This window comes from Haliotis cracherodii, unplaced genomic scaffold, assembly GCF_022045235.1.
Source record: "Haliotis cracherodii isolate W230 unplaced genomic scaffold, xgHalCrac1.p SCAF_3, whole genome shotgun sequence".
In the NCBI taxonomy this organism is placed as follows: Eukaryota; Metazoa; Mollusca; class Gastropoda; order Lepetellida; family Haliotidae; genus Haliotis; species Haliotis cracherodii.
The window spans coordinates 49467693-49486020 of NW_027266286.1; the positions used below are offsets into that span (position 1 = coordinate 49467693).

General features: G+C 40.3%; 1 protein-coding gene across 1 annotated transcript in view; it reads right to left on the reverse strand.

Moving 5' to 3' along the window:
* Nucleotides 1-13953: 13953 nt before the first annotated feature.
* The window catches only part of LOC139473836 (catalase-like), a 28025-nt gene continuing 23650 nt past the window's right edge, over nucleotides 13954-18328 (reverse strand). Inside the window, exons 9-12 of the mRNA XM_071256602.1 lie at nucleotides 17317-17455; nucleotides 16623-16774; nucleotides 15362-15529; nucleotides 13954-14499 (exon numbers count right to left, since the gene is read on the reverse strand). Coding sequence (XP_071112703.1) covers nucleotides 14476-14499; nucleotides 15362-15529; nucleotides 16623-16774; nucleotides 17317-17455 — 483 coding nt within the window. The 3' untranslated portion in view covers nucleotides 13954-14475. The remainder of the gene's footprint in view (nucleotides 14500-15361; nucleotides 15530-16622; nucleotides 16775-17316; nucleotides 17456-18328) is intronic.

Consider the following 18328-nt stretch of genomic DNA (forward strand, 5'->3'; position numbering starts at 1 on the left):
TAGACGACTGGGCCACCCGTGCCCCCACATTGGCCACAGAATAACCAGAGTTCCATATGAGAAAGATAGATGGACATTTCATTGTGTTTATGGTAACCAATATTATCACATATCAAAGACTTCAGACTTGTCAATGTATTATCAATGAACAAGAATCCCCTGATTTGGGTTAATTCCAGATAGGATCCGAATATGACTCCTGGTCTCTCAACACATAAACGTACTCGTTGGTGTCAGGAATGTGGGTGAACCCACTGCCTTAGACTTAGCCGTCCCGCAACATAATCCTGAACAGTAAAGTTATGTTGGGTCATGTTTTGTCCTGTAAAGGTCCTCTGTCACGAGTGGTACGACCTTGTACACCTAAAGATAGCCTGATCAATCACACATTATGATACACAGTACATACTGAGTAGAAAGCTAGTACATGTAAATAAATACTTGGGTGGGTACATATGCCACTCTCAGATCCCACTGAATCATTTTTAGGAATGTCACTGTCATTGTTTTACGTTTCTATCAACATGAAATAGTAATCTTAATCTATATTTGTGAGGTCCATTTTGCCTTCGGCCATGTGACTCACTGCTGTTGTGAACAGTAAAAAGTCTTGTAAGGTCACTCGGTTGGTACACTATAGCAGCTGTTAGCTGTGTCAGTGGGTAATAGATATATAACTTCCGGGGTGTTTCTTCATAAAAACTGCAGTGTTAGAGTCTATGAGCATATGCAATTCATTCCCTATGTAAGTATTTGTTTGTTTCTTTGTTTGTTGTTTAACGCTGCACTCAGCAATATTACAGCTATATGACGGCGGTCTGTAAATAAGCAAGTCTGGACCACACAATCCTGTGATAGACATCATGAGCATCGATCCACGCAAATGGTATACGCTTACATGCAACAATCAAGTAAGCGATCCTGACCACCCGATCCCCTTAGTCGCTTCTTACGGCAAGCATGGGTTACTGAAGACCTAATCTACCCCGGATCTTCACGGGTCTATTAGTCAGTATCAGTAATTTTGTGTAATACGGGATAGGTATGACGTTGACTTCAGATAACATGTTTTGAATTAATATAATGTCAAAACATGGCCATTCATTGAAATATTTCAACACATCGGTTCAACACTTATGTTGTTGATATGCTTCCCCGGTCTTGACTAAATAATTACTGTAACATTCCTTAAATTTACTGTATGCTATCATAGATTCTTACGAAATCACAATACAGGATTCTAGAACGTCATGGTAGCTGGTTATTAATATCTAGTAGACAAACGTTTTAGCATTTCTATTTTAACGCTGGAATAACTGTCAAATATGTTTTAAGTATGGATAAAACTGTGACAATATTTGTCAGAAAAGCTATATAATTGGAAATATAATCAAAACTAGCGCCCCCTTATTACGTTTGAATCTGAAAATACATAAAAACATTATTTTCTGTTAATCTTGTTATTAGTAGTGGTAGTAGTAGCAGCAGTAGTAGTAGTAGTAGTAGTAGTAGTAGTAGTAGTAGTAGTAGTAGTAAGAGTAGTAGTAGCCGCTAAACTCCAAAGTTGGACATTCATGATCAAATCAGCTGCTGATTCTATGAACTGCACCTAAAAAATTGACTAGTGAGGTTTTTCGGGTTTTTTACAAAGCACTCGGAGTTTTTATATATCGATAATACGTTTCTCTTACAGAGAGTGATAAATCGCCTGTAGACTTATGTCATGTTAATCACATGAGCCCCAGAGGACAGCTTTATCTGTGTTGTGAAATATGTTCTACTATACAGGGGTATCTGGGGTAAGCCGAGTATGTCAACGAATTCTGTTCTTCATACAAAGTACCTATAAGTTGTCAATCTAACTACAAACATGATCAGGGACGGGGTAGACTGGCAGTCTAATAATCCACTGTCCATACTGAAGACATGTGTTTCATTGAAGTCCAAAAGAGTTCATTCCAGAACATGAGCCAGACACTGCACCACAACCCAAAAGTTTGTAATCATGTGCTGCAGTAAAATTGCGGAAAAATATGTAATTTGTTAAGCATTCAACACTTATTCCTAGACAATTTCTGCATGTTGAGACATATAATTTGTCATTCTATACGCATGTGCCGACACCCAGGGCCATACAACTAATTAGTCCCATAAAGGGGGCAACTGGTTTCTCATGTGAACATGTACCTAAGCAGAGATTTTACAAAAATTCATGGAGTCCCAACGTAGCTACGAAGTTTTTCTGCAAGTACATGTTGTTTTTTTGCGGGAGCTCCGCGGGAATATTGCGAAATAAATTTAAAGACTTTTGCGTTGTAGTTACCACGTTTGAAAAGAAACTTCAAAAGCTCTTCAAATACAATTTATAAACCCCCAACATGTCAAATAGAATAAAAATGCATATTTTGATAACACATAGATATAAACTACCATATTGAAACACAGAAAAAGTTGAATATTGTGTTACAGGGTGTTTCGGCGGTATACAACACAATGTCTGCACATACACATACACATACACACACTCATACACATACACATACACATACACATACATATACATAAATAGAAAAGGAATGCATGATGCAGGGTTATGTAACGCATAAGACATAGGCTTTCATCTACCAGATTCACAAAAAGGTTTTGATTTGTTTCTATGTTGTTAACGCGTTTCTCTTGACCATCTCAATCTTAACAAAGCATATTCATAACTCATCTACATCGACATTATGTATACATACATACATACATACATACATACATACATACATACATACATACATACATACATACATACATACATACATACATACATACATACATACATACATTTCTCTAAACTAAGAATGACGTACGAGGCGGCCAAATGGATCTGGCAGTCAGGCGAGGTGACTTGGTTGATTGCGTGTCATCATACCCAGACAGCGTGGGATGTAGTTATAACACTACAGGCTGCCATGATATAACTAGACCTGCGGCGTTAAACAACCAACATGCAAACACATGTGCCATCTTGCGTGTGCGTCCCATTATAGTGGCAATTATTATTGTTGCGAAATAAAACTGTGGAAATTAATCTGTGTGGCAATGTCATAGTTACGAGGCAATAAAGTCTCATTTCATTGCCCGTAAACTCATGCAGTTGTCTCTATATCAAGGTTTTTCCTCTTTTATATAACATTTTTGACTGCTTTAATACAAATGGAAGCAGTGCTGGTGTAAGATATTAAAACTGCATACATTCAGCCGCTCCTTTTGCCACTTGACGTCATACACCGTCGACTCTTTTACATGTGTCAAAAGCGGGGTGTTTTATCGTTACCCTTGTTGAATATCGACGATAATAAAAAAATAGAGAACGCAGACGTGGCGTTCTTAGCTCCGGGTGAAAACACGTTCAAGCAAACATGTGTTTATTACATAAGCAATATCAGTACATGTGTATCCTGGTTTGATAACACATATTCGTTAAATATATCGATCGTGACGTTGCTGAAATATTGTTATTGTAACTCAGCCCTACGGACCTGTGCCTGTAATTTCTCGTACCTTGACAATTAAAGGTCATTATTATAATCATTTACATTATAAAATTTATCTATCACAGTCTATTACACATGAGTCAAAAAACAGTTAACGTCGAATTGACAATATCGGCCATATGAACCCTATTATGACGTCATAATGTTCCGTGTTTACGTCACCTCTTCTGTCACGATTGGCGGTTTGTACCTCAAGGTAACATAATGAGCGTCCACTGGCACAAAAAAAAATCTACTTGCTACAGAAACTACATGTGTTGAAAGCGGGAAATACGGGATTTCATGAGCTGAACGTTCTGGTTGTAGAAGACCCTTTAACTCGTAAATTCCGTTGTCAACGTTAATGACACACAAAACTCGTACGTGTACTATACAGTAGGTTCCAAGATTGATTGTTTGAGACACGTATAAAATTCCTGGGGCGCCCTTGAATATAATAAAGAAATGTTTACCGCCTTCCGGTTATGGGAACATTCTAATAAAAAATGGAAAAGGGGAAAGATTTTGTTGTGTGTTTTAAATAGCTGTACATTCAGTTATGCTCATAAAAATAAAATGATACCAAATAGCGAGTTCATAAACATCTTCATGGACAGGGCATAATGTATATGTAGTAGTCATGCATATCTTCAACTGAGTAGGTGTCAGAGGTGCACAACTTCCTGGTGAATCAAATATATAAATTATAGAGTCTACTGTAGGGCTGGGACGGGTAACATGGGAACTCGGGGCGGGTGGGTACTGAGCAGGACCCGGGTACCCACAGGACTACCCGGACACGTGGTTAATCACGTCATATATTGTTTAATGATAAAAAGAATTAAATATATAAATTATAAAGTTTACTGTAGGGTAACATGGGAACTCGGGTCGGGTGGGTACTGAGCAGGACCCGGGTACCCACAGGACTACCCAGACACGTGGTTAATCACGTCATGTATTGTTTTATGATAAAAATTATCCAAATTGCTATGGTTGCCCTAGAAGTCACTAATGTTCGTATTTCTTTCTGACCATGTACCCATTCCTTCTGACTTTTACATGTCAATTTCAGTCAGCATCAGTGTATACATGATCAGATCGTATACGTGTATCTAAATACATGTGACAGGGCTACGGTAAAACTATTGAGAATCAGACAGTTTGTACCAAACTCTTGAGACCTACAGTGGGTACCCGGGTAGGGTCGGGTAATAGCGGGGCTGGTAGCCGGATAGTAAATTTGGATTCTTCCCTGCCCTAGAGTCTATGTGAAAATTGGATTCCAATTGTGCACTGAAAATTGTGAAACTGCTAAAAGGTGCACTGATGACCACATGGCGATAATGTTGTTTGGTGTATTAGTTGGTACATAATTGAGCACATACGTGTTTCTGTTCCACTTAACAAAATCATGAAACAAGAAGACATTACATTCCTCTCTGTATCAACACCACATTCAGCCGGTATACATAATATATATCAATATTTAACCAAAACCACACCATTACATTCCTCAGCGGGGCACGGGTGGCCCAGTCGTGGAAGGTTCCGCGATTCGCTGTGCAGAGTTGCGTCCCTTGGTCACGCCAGAAACCTATGAACGTGGGTTCGAATCCCGGTTCGCCCCGATTATGTTTCTAGGTTTGTCAGCACCATACCCGTGCTCGAGGGTTTCACCGAAGTGGTAAACGTCTGGCACCTGCATCACTTTGGGCTTTCCTTCCACATTAAGCTGACGCGCCGCGATATAACTGGAATACTGTTAAAAGAGGCGTTAAACCCAACTCACTCACTCACTCACTCATTCATTCATTCACTCACTCACATTCCTCAACGAGCTTGCTAAGTACCTCGTTTAATACATTATAATTACAATGTATAAACCTATTGCACTATTGCATTAACTTCAATTGTTAAAAAAACTGCAGGAACTGCCTTTTCCAATATACGTGGTATTTTGTATACCCATATCACCTTATGTCATGGTCAGTGTTGATAGTTGGTGGTAAACTGCATAGAATATTGTATTACGATAGCTGCCATGAATACTGTAGTACAGCGAGGGAACGCTATAAATATTATATATTCTCACCATGCCCAATAGGCGCTTCCGTAGATAATTGCAACATGCGTAGGGCGGTTGGCGATACATTGGATTTTTCAGCCGAAGCGTGACACATCCGTTACAGAAAATAAAATGATGGAAAGAATATGCAGAACAAATTGCAACATATCAATGTAATACGACACCGAGTGCAATAAAAGAATCCCTCCCTAATAATGCAAGGTTATAGTCGGGTACGTACGAAATTTTATACCATACAGTTCTATGTCTACCCGATCACCAAATAAATAAAAGCGACAAAACCCTTTCCATATTCTAAAGAGATCTCTGCTAAAAGCAGAGTCGATTGTACAATTCCGACTATATCATGAGTATGTGTTTATAAATCATTATCAAGAAGTCAGGATAACAGTTGTTCGCGAAAAGGTGATCGTATCCTGCAGCACCGGAGGCATCCATCACAAACGCATGCAAAGGCAAATCAATTGCTAACTTAAAAAAACACAAGAACACATGGTACAATTCACAATGAGGAATTGCATCGTACATTTTTGTTACTGATGCGTCAAATTTGGATATGTCCTCCACATGTCTGCCATAAAACGTTTTGGAAGCTTTACTGAGGCCTTGAATATTGTAACCTTGATCAAACAACTTCTGAATAAGAGTCGCGTGACTCTCTTTGAAATCCCGGTAATAAGAGCATGCTCGATATTAACGTTATGTCACCAATGTAATGTTATGAACACCTTGGAAATCATTACTCTACAATAGACAAAATCATCCTGGCATGACCGGTGATGGGGACCCCCAGTTTCAAGAACATACGAGAGAGAAATATTCCGATGTATTATCACTAAATAGATGGCCTTTCTTGGTTCACCCGGGGTCCAAGTCAGTAGGACAATTGGCGTGTAAAAGTTAGCTGTGCCGAGGGAAAATTGTTGTGTATGTGTGGAGAGTGGTGTTAACACGAGTCTGAATATTCATAACATGGATGAACAACATGGATGAATTTGTCTGATCACGACAATGCTGTTTAGTGTGTTTTGACTTACAGATTAAAAATACAGATACATGTGTGGGTTGCCTGTGTATAGACAAACCCTCCCAATAATGATTGATGTAAAATGATTTGATAACGCTTGTACAAAGCATATTCCTTTAATTAAATACTTTTTCATGACTCGAACCATATGAACAGTTTTCCTAAAGTGTAATAGTAGCTATATTCAACAAACCTCAATTATTCATTTTAAGTAGGGCAATGAACTTGAAAGATATGTAAGGCTCAAACTTCAGTACTCGTTTGGGCTCTGTGATTATTGTTGGATTCAGACACGATCTCCTTTTGAATATGTTTCGGTTATTGCTTGGTTGTAACAATTGACAAACTGATTGACGAGAAATAACATTTAATGTTGATGAGTGATGATCGTTTTCTTATTTGCTGTGTATGGACGTGGTGTCTGATATGACACGATACATAGCATCCAGTTGTCATAAACGAAACGATAAATTAAACACATCCTTTATAAGGTCATGTCTGGAGACAGCATTGACAGCAGTTTGGGCAAATAAGAAATGCGTCGTGTGTGTCAAGCAAATAGGAAACAACTCCTCATTTCCGCATCGATGACACAAACAGCATGACGAGGATACGTCAAGGTACCACTCCTTCACAACAAAGTGACAGGTGACAAGGAGTAAGTAGATAGGTACACTGCGTCATGTCACTCATTAGTAGGTCAAGTGGCGACACCGGAGTGTAAGTACAAACTATGTAGGACGTTCAGTGAAAAACCAGTTTTGACTGAATAATGTATGTTCATGTCAGTAAATGCATCTGTTATACACAAGTTGCATTTACATCAGCCTCAAAAGTATTTGGGGGCACGGGTGGCCCAGTCGTCTAAGGCACCGCGATTCGCTGTGCAGAGTTGCGTCCCTTGGGCATGCCAGAAACCTATGATTGTGGGTTCGAATCCCGGTTCGCCCCGATTATGTTTCTAGGTGTGTCAGCACCATACCCGTGCTCGAGGGTTTCACCGAAGTGGTAAACGTCTGAGACCTGCATCACTTCGGGCTTTCCTCACACATCAAGCTGGCACGCCGTGATATACCGGTAACTTGAAGACTGTTAAAAGCGGCGTTAACCCAACTCACCCATTTACTCAAAAGTACTTGTTTTCTTACTCTTTTTTTTGCCTTTTCTAACAAATTTAAGACACAAACAAACCGAAAAATGGGTGATGCATGTGCCAGGTTTAGTAATAGGTCTTTGAAGCAGGCCACCTAGTGGTACTTAAAGAAAATACGTCACAAAGGAATCCCCTTGTTATACTCCAGTTTTATAACTACCAATCAGGAAGCAGAAAAACTCCGTTACACTAAGCACGGAGCACGAAACAGTGGGCTAAGCAGTACATGGAATGAACGATCGATGGTTACCTTTACACATCAGTGGTGAGGTATTGAGGTGAAATTGAGTTTAACATCGCGTCAAAGATTATTGCACTTATATAGCGACGTGCATGTACGTGTGTGTGTGGCTGCTTGTACTAGTCCGGACTGATGCCGATTTATTTGGCTAGCTCATTGAGGTACCATGCCGCAGTTTAACATGAATACCCCACTCAGACACAGTATACTGACTCCGAGCCGATCAGTCCTTGTTTTAGCCCCTTAATGCCGTGTGCCAGACAGGGTAACAACGAGTACAATCTTTTAACGTCTTTTGGTATGAAGCGGCCGGGGTTCGGCGTGACGAGCGAACGCTTTAACCACTAGGCCCCCGCAGAAACTGGGATGTTGGTGTAACTTCGAAAAGGGTAACATTGGAACAGGAATATTAAGAAATAAAAATATGCTTACATTCTGATAATCAGAGTTTACAAAGATTAATTAATTAATCGATCATGGTCGCATTTTACATATAGGTTAAGAGTACATTCACAAACATAAGCCGGGAAAATGCATACTGTCACACTTGGTAGTACTGTTATATCCAACACAGGAGCTTGTTGAGTACCTTAACCCTAGCCTGTTGTTCTAACTATAACTGAAACATATGCACACATTGTAACTAGCAATTTTAGGAATGATAAGAAGAGTTTAGGAATGATAAGAAGTGTAGTCGACAGACGAACACAACAACGGGTAGTTATTTTTATTTGGATCTCCAGATTTTGTAAGGAAAATGTAAGATTGTTAATAGCAAACTAGAATGTGCAGACAGCAGACGTAATTCAAAATAAACACATCGTTATTGGTTTTAACAAAATCTGTTAATGCGCAGATGTGTCACTAAATGTTCTGACCCATCACCTGTTTGTCTGCTGTGTTTGCAGACCGCCGTCGCATGGCAGGATTAAAAGTAAAACTGATCAACTGTTAGTCACAGCTAGATATGATAAATATATCATGCTGGGACTCAATATGATAAATATGCTATTTATCAAGAAGAGCTATGTATTCTATACCCGTGTCCATTGTCCTAACCCCTACTCGACAGCACGGGTATGCCGTCGTATTAGTGTACCTTCTATATCCGCCTGGTATTTTAATGCAAAATTACTTCTCATTAGCCCATCAGCATTTCAATCGTTCTGATTAAGCCTTTAAAAAGTTTAACACGACGGTGGAATGACCCCAGCAGTGACGGCTCCAGTGATTATGTAAAGTATACATTGTCGCCTCAAAGACGTAATGATCTATATCGTTGTCTGCGTCAGGAAGACTACATCAAAGTGCGGAACTGATAACTGTCAGGTGATCGATTGTGACAATAAAAAAGGGCGTTCGTTGGTAATAAATATCTCTCTTGAGTAGAGCAGAAAAACATTTATTACACAGATACGATGCGTCAGACATTTCGGAGGTTTGGAATTATGAAACATTAGACCTCCTTACTTGCAACATTTGATTTATTTCTCAGATTTCTTGTCAGGTGGTAATAGCGACATTTGTCTTTTACATTCCTATGTTCGCTGTATTAATGACGTCATTTTAGGAAATAAAGCTAACATGGAATAACTCTATTATACTGAATCTCCTTTGTAACTGCTGGGTGGGTCGACTCCATGGCCTAGTGGATAGAGCGCCTGCCGGCAGAGCAGAAGGTCTGTGGTTTGATCCCCGGCTGCATCATACCAAATGATGTTAAACGATGGGACTTATTGTTACCCTGCATTGCGCTTGACATTAGGGGCTCAAACAAGGACTGTCGACTCGGAGACAGTAGTAAACTGCGGCATGGTATCTAAGTGGGCTAGCACTATAACACCGGCAATAGGTGGATCAGTACAAGCAGCCACGCACTATTTATACATATACTTAGTGTAAGTGCAATTATCTTGAGCGCGACGTTGAACCCCAATTTATCTCACCTGTATCTTGACATCATGCAACATGTAATTATCGAGGAGAGGTATTACGATGGACCGTTCAGTGAATATAACTACAACTGAACAACACTTTATCATCAAAGCGATAGCAGTTTCAATTACTTGTTATTTTAGACATAAACGTCGTGTATATATATCTATAAAACACAACGATGGTAAAGAAGAAAAACATAATCGCGGTAATCGTGAAAGACCGGCATCACTTCGTGATTTCCACTTTGGCCCAATTTGAGATACTACTAATAATGAACACATTTTTAAGACATATTGGCTTGCATTATAACTGTACACCATGCGCAACGTATTCCTCTAAGAGGTGTGGCTGAACGTTCTGAGCCTAACTACGAAGAATGTATTGTCCATCCTTAACAGTTTGCATGTATGAAGGACAATACTTTAAATGCCAACAGGCTGTAATGATTGCACAAAATGCAGCATGTGTATGCATGCATCAAATTGACTAGACATTCTCTGGTGATTAAAATGGACAAAAATGGCAACTGCTATATCCAACTGAAAGGACGGAGTCCAACAACCATCTATGTGGACATGGTGTCATGGCGATGAGTCCCCTTCCTTTGCGACTGTTAACAGGTGGGCAGCGGAGTTCAAGAGGGGTAGAGAGAGAACACCGAAGATGATCAAGATCAATAAGCCCTTCATCACTAAGGTAAATGTTGATAAAATGACTGATATAATTATGGATAATCGAGGACACACCGTACGTCACATTGCCAATACAGTAGGTATCTCTCGTGTTCTCAGTTTAGTACATTCTGAGGGAACTCTTGATCTGAAGCGCTCCCGGTTCATCATCTCTAGTGAGAATTTACGTCGTTTTAAGCAGATCCAGCTGATTTTGTTGAGCTGTGTATCCACAGATGAGTCTTGGGTTCACCATTATCAGTCTGAGACTAGACAATAATAAAAGCAATGGCAACATCTTAAGTCGCCTCTCTGAAGAAGGCAGAGTATGTTGAATCAGCGGGCTAGGTGATGGCCTCGGTTTTCTAAGATTCCAAAGGAATCCTACTGGTGGACTTCCTCACCTAAGGAAATATCAAGGCTAAACCTTTGGAAAACCCAGGCACTCAAAGTGTGTTGTTTCGTCAGGACAACGTGCATGTGCGCTCGTCTTTTCTCGCCATGGCTGCAATGCATGAGAATGGCTTTGAATTCACCCTCTTTATTAACCAGATATTGACACCGTCAGAAACTTCACCTCTTCCAAAACATGATAATACTGTCTGTTTGTTTGTTGTTTAACGCCGCACTCAGCAATACTCCAGCTATATGACGGCGGTCTGTAAACAATCGAATCTGGAAGAGACAATACAGTGATTGATGTCATGAGCATCGATACATGCAATTGGGATACGATGACATGCATCAACCAAGTCAGCGAGCCTGACCACCCGATCCCGTTAGTCGCCTTTTCCGACAAGCATGGGTTGCTGAAGACCTATTCTACATCGGATCTTCACGGACGACAACATTGTCTGGCAAACACTGTGCAAATGTTGGTAACGTCATTTCTGATGTCATTATTTTATACACCACCAGGAAGCCTCCTACACCAGTAGGAACCAGGAACTCCAGCATCACTGGCAGCAGTGTGTGGACGACGTAGGGGAATATGTTGAACAATAATTAGCAACCAAGGCAGTCCACCATAGATAGGCTCCGAACTTTCCAGTCACTCCTCGTATATCCAGTGTACATGTCTGCACCAGTATTAGGGCTGAGTATAACTACACACTGAGTCACACTCGTGGAATGTAAAAACTATTCAGAGCGAATTAAGGAAGATAAAGTAAATCACCTAACCTTGAACTTAGCCCTCACCGAGCAATGAGTTTCCATCTTCATTTAGGTAATGATAAATAGTGTCCATTCATCCTCACAAAGCAAAGTATTCCACAGTATAATGCGTACAGACATCGCTGAAATGTCACGAGGTCCGCCACTGTCATTAACTATAACATTCATTCTCCGTGATGCACATGGAAATTGTTTGATATGTTGTTTACAATGTTTTTCTTTATCTCCTGATGTGCCAAGACCCTTGTTTCGGGGTTCTGGGTTAGAAAAATACCTATGCTTGTCGTAGGAGGCGACAGAATGGATCGGATCGTCAGGCTAAGGGACTTGGTGGATTGCGCGCCATCGTACTCAGACGGTGTTTGACGTTGCTCGTATCAATCACTGGTTTGTCTGCTCCAGCTTCGTTTATTAACATGTTGCCGTAATAAAGCTGGTATATTGCTGATTGCGACGTTAACAATACACTTTTACATATCGAGGTTACCAAAATAAAACGTCGAATGTGCTGTTGAGGCAGTTGTTGTGCTCTCTTCATGTCAGTATGAACGTCCAAAAAGGTTTGCATACAAAATATTTTATGAACGCTTCGCTTGTGGAGTCAACCCATACTCCACATGGGGCCTATTACTAGTAGGTCGGGTTACATACACCAAGTCCCTGGTTTTCTTTCTGATACAGAATATACTCAAGGAACATAATGTCCCCTTAGTCTACCCAGATGGCAGCTGTGACAGATCTGGCGATGCTTATTATAGCTAGAACAAAACGAAAAACATACATGCACTCAATGTGAAAGGTTTTATCAGAGGACAAACATGTGAAAAGGGTTGTTTATCTTTAAAAATCAAAAACCTGTTTGATATCAGTTATTCAATGATTTGTCAACTGATATGCCACGCCAGCAAATATATATTTAACATCTTCCTGCTGTTTGGGTTGTGTTTGTTTGTTTGTTTATTTATTGTTTAACGCTGCACTCAGCAATATTCCAGCTATATGACGGCAGTCTGTAAGTAATCAAGTCTCGACCAGACAATCCAGTGACTGACAACATGAACATCGATCCACGCAATTGGGATCGATTACATGCATCAACCAAGTCAGCGAGACTGTCCACCCGATCCTGTTAATCGCTTAGTCGCCTTTCACGGCAAGCATGGTTTGCTAAAGACCTATTCTACCCCAGATCTTCGTGGGCCGTTTTGGTTGGGTGTGTATGAATCTGAATGTACACTATCCAGACATATCTTGGTAGCCTGTAAATCTTTGCCAGACAAACCAGTGATTGACATTAGGAGCAATGACCCATGTTGTTGGTACGATGGCAACCAAGTCACCAAAGCAGCCCATTACAATGATTCATTTTCTCACCATCCAGTTCAGACTCTATTATTAAGAGGCCAACGTTACATAGCTGGATTGCAGCGGAGTGCGACATTAGTCATAAACAAACACATTCAATATTACAACTGTCATTTGAATACATGTAGTTCAAATTTACTCACTGGTAATTAATATACTACCCACATGGTGGTATCATACCAGTTGTCCCCCATAATTTACATACTGAGAAAACCAAGTCAATATCACATATCTTCACATTTTGGAATAGATGAGGTAATGTAAACTGATTTAATAAAAAAAATTAGTTGTCTCTGTTTTCAGTAAAATATCAACACAATACACAGGTGATCCATATTCAAACATTATTTATTCCACAATGTTCAAGGAAAGTAGGCAGTCATTCTCTGAATATACACAAACAGAAGTCACAAATCATGTCATTTATGCTGACACAACTGAGTTCAATAAATTTACAAACCTTTACGTCACTGTTCAATGATTCTATAACGACTAGATTTTCTCATTCTTTAGTACCACAATCATCACCTCATAATCCAAAGTACAAATATACAATAAACCAAAAACAAATATGTGATTAATTAAATACTGAACACGCAAACCACTCATGTGAAGAAAACATTTCATATCACAACCTTAATGGTTCCTTAAATGAAAAATCTAAATAAACACAGAAAGCACAATGGAAGCCAAAACCAAGGCCCCTCTTCCAAGTCTAAGTGACAGCAAGATGGTGTCAACCTGTATCCTTTATGTATATGATGTATATCAGCTAATGAGTAACTGATGATGTTACTGCTTCCTTGAAATCAGATTCAGATGACAAACTAATAATCATGATCTAAAACATTCCTTCAACAATCAGAGCTGAGGATGTGTCTGTGATTTCAGGAGGTGATTTACTTGCAAAGCAAAGGAAACCAGCATTTCACTTTTTATCCTACATGTGTATCGCTTACTGTGTAGCTGTGTTGAGTGCTTTGTGATTCCTTGGTGTGACATATATTTGCTGAATCGCATATGACCCACAACTATGTGTTAGGAACAGTTATCAACCAAGTCAACAGCTCAGATGTAAGAGATAACAATTTCAGCCTGCCAATCAACATATGATTCTGAGCAAAGTATGACATATCATCAGTGATTTGTCATTCAGCATTTATTATTAGTCTCTTTAAAGTCATAAATAGTGTGCATCATCAGTCTTCAGGCTGTGATCATGGAATCAACAAATTGAAAGCATCTGATAATTAATTTCTTCAGAATTTCCTTTGACACATTTTTTCCCAGCTTCTCAAAGGTTGGCGGTGACCCCACTCTGGAACAAACATTAACATCATGAGAGATAACTGTACAATAAGGTGACTCAGTTTTACATTATTTCTATATTCCAGCTGTATCATCATGGGGGGGAATGTGGAGAATCAGATCTGGGTCTTCGTCATGAAGATCCAATGCTTTAACTGCTAGGCAACTCCCTGGTGATAAAAGCAGGGGTGTAATAATGACTTTGGAAAATGTTTTGTTCTGATTGGTCAATCAGAGGTTTCAAATCAAGATTTCATGTACAGCAATATTTTGGGTGACATACAAAACTTTATGTACCCACCAATCTCTAAAAAGTAATGATATTCTGATTGATCCAAAACAATATTGGAGAATTATCCACACTATTCCTCAAAATATCAGTACAAACAAGGAGAAACTTATCTTTATCCACTGCCATCCTTGTATGCTTGTAAGTGATTGAAAGTTGTTTAACAATGCTAATTCAATGTATGCAACAAGTTACATAAACCTAACTTGAATGACTCTTTAGTTCTGTTCCAGGGCAACCATGCTTTCAGTTCAAATCCAGAACAAATCATCTGACTGTTACTTTAGTCCAACCTGATGAGAGAATTTCTATCTAACCTGTCTGTCCATTTACAAGAGTAGTTATTGAGCTGTCAAAACAATACCATGGAATTGGGATTCAGAACTTTGTATTTCGATGTCAGGTACACAACAATATGAACAGAGTCAAAGTCAAACTTGTTGCCATGAAAACTGCAAGGAATTGTACACCGACCAGACGAAAAAAAACTGACCAGTTCTTTACAGGCTGCTGTGACATAGCTGGAGTATTGCTCATAATGACACCCATGAACAATGCCTCTGCAACATTGTACTATTCTCACCTGCGCCCTTGCCTTCAAGGCATTGAGAGCGTCCTGCAGTCGGCGGCCATACTCAGGGTCAGCCTGGCCGAAGTTATTGACTGCCCGCTTCTGAATGAAGTCCTGGGCATTGATGAGATGTCCGGCCATGTTGTCGATCAGGTGGTCACGGTCAGTGGGGGACAGTACCTGGGGGATACACATGACAGCCAAGGTTGGAAAGTAATTTCTTGTTTAGTCCCAAAGAGTTAACAATTCAAAACTGAAGTTTCATTTTCTATATTATCAAACAGTCTCTACCTTGTTTGGAAGGCAAATGGGGGCAAGTAATAACTGAACACTAACTCATAAGCATAACAGTGTAATCCACATAATGACAATACTCTTTGTGTACCAGAATCATCCCTCACAAATGCCAAATTCCAATAACACGTTAAAGCAGTCACATTTCTCTGGGCTGCTACTAATTACTGGTTTTCTAGGCCTCCCTTGTTCAGAAGTTTTCTTGATTCCCATCATGGGCAAATTTACCAAGGGGCTCTCAGAGTTCACACCATTCCCAATATATGCCACCAGGCCAAGGGGCTCTCAACATTTAGAGTTCACACCATTCCCAATATATGCCAACAGGCCAAGGGGCTCTCAACACTCAGAGCTAACACCATTCCCAATATATGCCAACAGGCAAGGGGCTCTCGATACTTAGAGCTCACACCATTCCCAATATATGCCAACAGGCCAAGGGGCTCTCAACACTTAGAGCTCACACCATTCCCAATATATGCCAACAGGCCAAGGGGCTCTCAATACTCAGAGTTCACACCATTCCCAATATATGCCAACAGGCCGAGGGGCTTTCAATACTTAGAGCTAACACCATTCTCAATATATGCCAACAGGCCAAGGGGCTTTCAATACTTAGAGCTAACACCATTCTCAATATATGCCAACAGGCCAAGGGGCTTTCAATACTTAGAGCTAACACCATTCTCAATATATGCCAACAGGCCAAGGGGCTTTCAATACTTAGAGCTAACACCATTCTCAATATATGCCAACAGGCCAAGGGGCTCTCAACTCTTAGAGCTCACACCATTCCCAATATATGCCAACAGGCCAAGGGGCTCTCAACTCTTAGAGCTCACACCATTCCCAATACATGCTAATAGGCCAAGGGGCTCTCAGCACTCAAAGCTTACAGCGTCCCCAACATGGGCTATGACAACAAGGTTCGCACCACTCCCAACATATGCAATAGAAATAAGGGTCTTTCAAAACTAACCTTCCTCCAGAAGATGCCGACTTGACTGAAGTTGTCATCATCGGCCGTGTTGTATCTGCCAATGTCCCCGGATATTTTGAAAGGGCACTCCAGGTGTTTGGTGTCATCCTGTGGCCCGGTGAAGCTGTTCGGGAAATAATTTGGAGCGCCACCTAGGAAGCAATAGTGGATACAATTTGAAACTTTATATCATCTAATTTGTTAAGAAGTAAACCTGCCATGATGATTAAGGTGAAATGGCAGGAAATAGTCATGTTAATATATCATCTAATAAAAGTATTGATGCAAAGGTTTACTTGACATATACACAGTTATATGGTCCTCAACTTAACCTCCAGAAAAATATAAACTGTCTTGTGAACCTATCAATTTTGTTTCATATGATATCTTATCTGAACATTTTGTTAAATTGTGTACACAAAGGCTCATAGATACGTACATACAAATTCCAAATATATTTAAGTTTAATGAATTAATGTCTTCCACAAATATTTATGTACTGAAGCCTTTGACTATGTATATATTCCATGCAATGAATGGAAATGATAAGATGAGTGACTTAAATAAGTGGAAGTCAATATATCCACCCACTATCCACAAAGATATGTACTATAGGCCTATGGCTTGTGTGAAATCTAGATCCCGAGTTGTGGCTCTACGATATCCTAAGCAGATTGTATCAATTGCAACTGACCTTGGTTTTCATCAACACACTGGGGTCCGTCACGTTGGTAGTTGCGGCGGTGGGTGTTGAAGGGGCAGTTGACGGGGATCTGGAGGTAGTTGCTGCCCAGACGATGCCGATGGGTGTCCGAATATGAGAAGAGACGACCCTGAAGAAATATAGAGAATCAGTGTTTCCTCTTATTTATATACATATCCTCACACAACAGTATGCTATATTCCTTCTTCCTTTGATTGTAAAAAGGTGTAGAACAATGTAGAACATTCACCCGAACACATCCTCTGACCACCTCACTCCCAGCATGCTCCTGTGCTACTTATCTTTAAAAAAGTAAAACATCGCGACCCATCGATGCATCGGTGTATCGTCCTACCTCTAGTGGATACATACACACATCAACGTTTCTCGTTGGTCAGACTTGCGGTAGCCCCAAAACATAGCTGCGAGTTCCTTTGCAGTGACTATCTGGGTAGAACAGAAGTGAGGAGATGGCACAGACTTTCCCACTGGTAATGTCGGCCTTTGCAGATAAAGCAGAGGTGACGACGGTGTGCTGGAAAGTTCGGAATACATGTAGCCGTCCTTGAGGTAAAGCCAGGCAAGGAAGTCACCTAGTTGTAGTGAGTTAGTTAGTTAGTTACTTGCAGGTTGTGAATCATGCGCAGCTTTGATGAGTCCTTTTGGGGTACCAGGAAGAAAGGACTGTACAAACCTGGTGGGCAGGAGCTTTTTTGTCCCCCTGTGTAGAGAGAGCTGTATCTATTGTGCCGTAAGAGTGACACATGTTCTTCCAGGTAGGGTAGTTGGAGCGGAGAAATGTCTGAAGAGATGAGGCCACGTCTGAAGGCTCCAAACCAGATGAATCGACACCATGCAAGACAAAGCCTGCCTGTAAGTGTCTGTGGCAGACATCATGACAAGCAACAATGCCACTGCTGGGGCACAGGTGATAATAGCAATAGCGCAGGTGTCCAAACACTGAAAGACAGCGCATGGGGTCAGGCACCTTTCACAGGTGGGC